The 6,000-nt window shown below is 31.2% G+C and overlaps 1 protein-coding gene across 3 annotated transcripts in view; it reads left to right on the forward strand.

Moving 5' to 3' along the window:
- The window catches only part of LOC120631649 (fasciclin-2-like), a 28,061-nt gene extending 22,279 nt beyond the window's left edge, over positions 1 to 5,782 (forward strand). Inside the window, exons 8-17 of one of the 3 annotated variants that reach the window (XM_039901311.1) lie at positions 379 to 521; positions 611 to 723; positions 981 to 1,128; positions 1,309 to 1,507; positions 1,588 to 1,865; positions 2,633 to 2,762; positions 3,364 to 3,532; positions 4,146 to 4,320; positions 4,748 to 4,793; positions 5,221 to 5,295. In XM_039901311.1, the coding sequence (XP_039757245.1) occupies positions 379 to 521; positions 611 to 723; positions 981 to 1,128; positions 1,309 to 1,507; positions 1,588 to 1,865; positions 2,633 to 2,762; positions 3,364 to 3,532; positions 4,146 to 4,320; positions 4,748 to 4,763 (1,371 nt within the window). In that variant the 3' untranslated portion in view covers positions 4,764 to 4,793; positions 5,221 to 5,295. Of the gene's footprint in view, positions 1 to 378; positions 522 to 610; positions 724 to 980; positions 1,129 to 1,308; positions 1,508 to 1,587; positions 1,866 to 2,632; positions 2,763 to 3,363; positions 3,533 to 4,145; positions 4,321 to 4,747; positions 4,794 to 5,220 lie in introns of all 3 variants that reach the window. The other 2 variants (XM_039901309.1, XM_039901310.1) reach the window with 2 other exon arrangements.
- The last annotated feature ends 218 nt before the right edge of the window (positions 5,783 to 6,000 follow it).

Here is a 6,000-nt window from a genome sequence, read left to right on the forward strand (position 1 = left end):
TTGTCACTTTAAATATTTGGCACTGACTCTTTAAGAAAGATAAATTGTCTTTACCTATATCAAGGTTTAACAGAAGGCTACAGGCAAATACCAAATGTTCTCGAAATCGGTTTAGTAATTTACATGCTTTTGTCTAGTCTGAGAAAGGTAGAGATACCCATTCTTGAGTTTATATGAATGTGCTTTCTATGCTGACTTATGGAAGAAAAGTAATATCAAATCCTGGTAAAATAATCACATAAAAAGTTAGTTTTTGGAGCGTTAACTTGTCGGTTTTTCAACCATGTAAGTGAAATAATGTCTAGATCCAAAATAAGGTCTTGTATTAATAAATAAGATAGTCTTCTGACATCATTTAATAGCAATTCTAATTTTCAGGTATATTTTATGCCCAACATTACATACGCTGAGAGTGTAGTTGCAATAGAAGGTTCAACAGGTCAAATAATTTGCAAAGCACAAGGTCTACCAATTCCACAGATGAGTTTAAGCTATATAGGGGAGGAAATCAATGATCAAAGGTGTGAAGTCTATAACAGTTATCAAAATAGAAGTATTTTTTGTTAATGCATAATAAACTATAGTAAGTCACATATTTTTGTCTTTTCAGCGTAGTGTGGATTGCGAGGAACATAAGTGAAATCGAAGTAGAGTTCTATTTGAATTTCCTTAAAGTAGATAGAAGCCATGATGGAGTTTATATTTGTAATGCAACCAATTTCTGTAAGTTTCTCGCATTTGTTTATTTAACAAGCGTTTGCTCCAGTACTAATACGAAGAATAACTTTTTGGTTTATCTATGCTTTTAAAAAGATTAATTTTTAGGAGTAGGAGGATTTGTTCAGTTTAGATTTTTGGTTCGAAGTTTTAGAACGAGTTTTATTTATTTTTAACTATTTAAGCCTATGATCACTAAATTTGAGTAAAGTCATAAATTAAAACAGTAAGATCAGCGTTAAATACTATTTTATTTCTTGCAGTGTATACAGATCAACGAGAGATTAACTTGACGGTACTGTATGCGCCTCACTTTGAAAGATCATTCGAGCATGCTTGGGGATGGGGAGGACGTAGCACAAATCTGAGTTGCGAAAACCAGAGTAATCCACCAGCTAATATCACATGGAAGTAAGCAATTGTATTTTCCTTCATAGGTTTGATGTTTACTACTTCAAAGCCAATTTTAAGTTATTTTGTTTTTCTTATACTCAAACTGACACGGAATCCTTCAATGCTATGCATGCAGATCTAAAATTTTAATTAAGCGAGATTCCCAAAAGCATTAATTATTATTTATCGGGTTTTCAGTTATCAAGGAAATGGTTTATCAGAGGAGGAACAAACTGAAATCAATAACATAATGGCAGATAAGTTGCACAGTAATCCATTAATAATTGAAAACATATCGCTATACGGAACTTATCAATGCTTTGCTAAGAACGAATTTGGTGAGGACAAAAAAGTAATTGCTTTAATGCAAGGTTTTACACCAGCAGCTATAAATAATGTAAGTTTACCAAACACATTTCTAATACCATAATAAATTGTATTACCTACTGATAACCAAGATCCTGAAAAAAATTTAAGGTAACAATCACAAACTACACATCAACATCCGTCACATTTTCTATCGATGGACCACAATACGTCAATGGACCTCCAATAAAAGCTTATAAGGCGGAATACGATGAATCTGATAACTACAATATAACTGACATACACACTAATAGAACTTGGTCTATTGACAGACCGTTCAGAATAGATAAACTGAAACCCAGTACAGTTTATTATGTCAGGTTTGCAGCAATTAATGATGTTGGTGATAGTCCTTGGAGCGATGTCTATGATTTCCTCACGCTTGAAAAGTAAGTCATATTTTGCATTTTGTTAGAAATGACAAAGTCTTATAGCTGAATACCTATACTAATAAGTTTATTACATTTGGAGTTTTGTACTTATATCACAGGTACTTATGATAACAATGTGATATATGATTTAACCATGTTGTTAGTTACCTATTTTACATTATTCTTTTAAAATCTAGGAAACCTAACGTTTTTCAGTTTTGAAATTTTATACCTCTTTCTAGTTTGTTTGATTATAAAGATTGCGTATTTGCCTACACATTTACGGCCCAAGAATTCTATTATTATAACCTTTACTCAACGTAATTTGAAAGCTTACACGATCAAACTATATGATTTTGTACTGAAGCCGGACCTGAACGCAAATTCATGAATTCATGCTCATGAAGCGAAAATTAAAGCCTTTGATATCATCTTATTCATGTCTCAATTAACGGAATAACAACCATGTTCGTAGATTTACACAACATTACAGAATAATACTAATTTCTTTATTTTTTGTTTTGGAAAATGTTTGACCAAAATATATTTACTCAATCAAAAACACGTTTAGAAAACATTACCATACATTTCTTACTATCACAAATATGAAATCTAATATCATGTTACAATAATGTGTTTTCTACTTTTATTTCTTATCTCATCGTAAATGTTTGAGTGTTAGTAACAGATTGACTGTGAATCGCCTTATTTGTAACTAATACAAAACACTGTCATCTAACGCCCATACTTACTCACATAACGAACTTTCTCGACCGATTTTCCAGCACGAATTTCAGGTCGGTGCCACTAGAACCTGTTTGGGAGACAGATGTAGAAGAAGTAGCTGCTATGGAACGTAAATTGAAGTGGAAAAAAGAGGAACTTGTCGATTCTTACAACATTCGCCTTTGTCCAGTGAGTTATTCTCTAGATAAGGATCTCAAGTTTTTGTATTCCAGGTCTGCGGAAGAGATAAACAATAATTATTATTGTTGTTAACTGAGTATAAATGGAATCTGTATTAAAAAAATATTAAAGGAATGTAAATGTATTAAATAATAATGAATGTTTTATTTAAAAATTGTTTAAAAGAAAATGACGGTTAACTTCATTTAATTATAGCAAATACTATTTTAACTCTGAAAAAAAAAATAGAGCGTTAATTGAATAAAATAAATCAGCACAAAAACCTTTGCTGTTTAAACCGATTATAGCAAAGTAGAGCACAGAATAAAACCTAGATTTAAATCCTTTTATATCTAGACCAACAGAGTGAAAGTAAATTAATCCTTTTAGTCGCCTTGATATTCATAGCAAGTAAAAAGAATTCTTTTAAGAAATAATTGTACTGAAAAATATGTTGAAATTGAAAAATCAGGTTATTTTAATAGTTTTTTAAAACACACAAACAAACTGTTTTTAAAAAACAATCGTTGCTTTAATATTTAACTGATTTCATCAATCCTAATTATAACCTTTACTAAAACTTAAGTACTTAATAGTTTTACCTTTTTAGATGAACAACGGTGTTATTGAGGAGGAGGTATGTAAAGATAAGACGATCGAACCAGCTGCAGAATTTCAGTTAGATGAATTAGATTCTAACACAACTTACTATCTTGAATTAGTTGCCCACAATTCGAACGGATCATCGACTCCTGCGCATATAACGTTTACAGTACCAGGTAAGCCTACCTAGCTAACTAGCATATTATTTGCACGCAAAAAAAATCTATTAGCATTAGGTATATTTAAAGATTTGTTACAACTTGGACTGCATGCGAAGGATTTATAAATCCGTTGGATGTCTTTATCTTATGAAATCTGCACTGCATTTTTATTTGTGTTTTAGTATACTGGATACTTTGCTTTATTTATTAAATCTCTAGTTAGTTCAAGGCAAAAAATACATCGCAGTTGAACTGCGCTGTATGATTTGCCTTTGGTTTTGTTAAAATTTTGCCTGCGTTTGTGACACATTCCTACAACTCAGGAAAGTTTTAGATTATATTATATAATATGATACATTTAATCTTTAATTACATGAAGTGATATTTAGTTTGTATTTGTGGACGCTGCGTTTATTAATCAATAAATAGTAAGCGTTACATTGCGATATTATTTGAAGGTACTCAAAACATTCTAGGATTAAAGTGTTCTAACTATTGGTAAAAAAGTTTTGAGTTTGATAGTCAGAAGATCAACTCTGTTTATTTTAGTCTTTATTTCTTGGATTTGTAAATTTGTTTTTGGTTAAACAGTTTCAAATGTTATGTAAATAATATAATTTAATTTTAGCTGAAGAAGAAAATCTCTTATCTGCTGGTGCTTTAATCGGAATATCCATAGTAATAGTATTCCTTTGCCTGGTATTATTAGATGTACTTTTATTACTGTGGCGAAGACAAGGCATCATTGCTCATTGCTGTCAAAAGAAGAAGAAGAACCAAAGAGAAGTGAGTTTAAATTCAAGGTTAGTTTGTTGTGTGACTCCTTTAATTTAATAAAACCTTACTTTTATTTCAAACTTCCTTGTTAAAAAAAAAAAAGGATTTAATTTATTTAGTAACCTAGAATTTGAAAAAGTGATGAAATATGCGAGTAGAATCGCGCATTTGTTTTCATCGTCATCATCATTTCTGGACCGTTAATGTTTCACTATTGGACGTCAACAGGTCTTTTATTTTCTCTTCTCCTCAAAGGAGAGCTATGGATGGGTTTTAACTATTAAAATACGTGATACCTGATAATTACGGGGACCTACGTTCAAGTCCTTTGAGGTACGGGGCTGATCACCTATGTACCTTACCCTCTTGAAAAAAATGCCTTCGGACCATTAGGGTCCCGAATATTTATGCAAGTTTTGAGAAAGAATAACTAAATGAAGATTATTTTGACAGATTCCTAAGCGAATAAACGGTAAAAAGTGGCCCCAACTCTCTTTAGGTAAAGTGTTGAATTTAGGCTGACAAATGTTATTAAAAATTAAAAAAGCTTTTTTTGTGATTGTTTTTAGTTTGCTTTATTTCAAATTAACATTGGGTTTTGGTATTTTTTCCAATATATAATAAATATTTAAGGATAACTTTAATACAGTTCACGTTGAGCTTACCAAAAGGTATGATGGTTTTCGATTTTTTTTAACCGCACAAAATTTATCGTCAAAATAAGCTAGGTCTAATTCTTTGGTTTGGCTGGTGGGCTACTAAAAAAGATTGAAAGTGCTTTGGTTAGATTATGTTCACACAAACACACGAACCTATAGATCTATGGATTGTAGGTATTAAAATTATAATGTGAGCCAAGTAGCTTGTCAACGTTTTTATTTATTTTGTTTATATAATATATTCTATTGAAAACAATTGTTTTCTAGAGACCGGAAAGGCCTTCTTAAGGAAATTCCGGAACCCAACGATGTACAAAAGCGAGCGAGCAATGGACACAGGGAATACGAATACAATAAGACGACCGGCGTTATAACCGGAAAACATTCCGCTGTATAGTAATATGAGTTTATAAATAAAACATTAAGCTGATCGTACATCTATCAACGCGCGTCTCATTTCGTTTAGGTTATGGCTACGGGACGCGCGACGCGACCGGCGAAGCGTCTAGGGAAGACTGAAACAAATATACCTACTATGACACGAGGCAGCAGCGATATGGCTGTGGGTACTATATGCCTATATAATATATATATTATACCATCCATTTATTCACTTCGCTTGAAATTCACACGACGCGATTTGTCCCGTGGCCAGCACATGACGCAAATATTCTTGAGCTCAAGTTAATTTTAATTATTATACGCTTAAAATTCATTTCAATGTAATTTATTTTATTTTATCAACAGTTGCTTAAAGTAATGCAGATTTTAACATGCTAATTTTTATAATTCTAAAACGATATTTATGTGACAATAACGTGGAGTTGAACAGTTATTATAATATCAAGAAAAATATATTTTATATATAAAAAATAAAAATATATTTAGATATTAAAATACAATTTATTTTAAAGACTAACAAAATACAAAAAACTAAGAAAATATGTCGCCTGAAATATTAAACACACTATAATGTAAATTAAATAATATGAAAATACTTATCTTTTTGTGTAAGTCAAAAGCGCTTTTATTTCTCGGGATAAACAG

The sequence above is a fragment of the Pararge aegeria genome, chromosome 18 (genome assembly GCF_905163445.1).
Source record: "Pararge aegeria chromosome 18, ilParAegt1.1, whole genome shotgun sequence".
In the NCBI taxonomy this organism is placed as follows: domain Eukaryota; kingdom Metazoa; phylum Arthropoda; class Insecta; order Lepidoptera; family Nymphalidae; genus Pararge; species Pararge aegeria.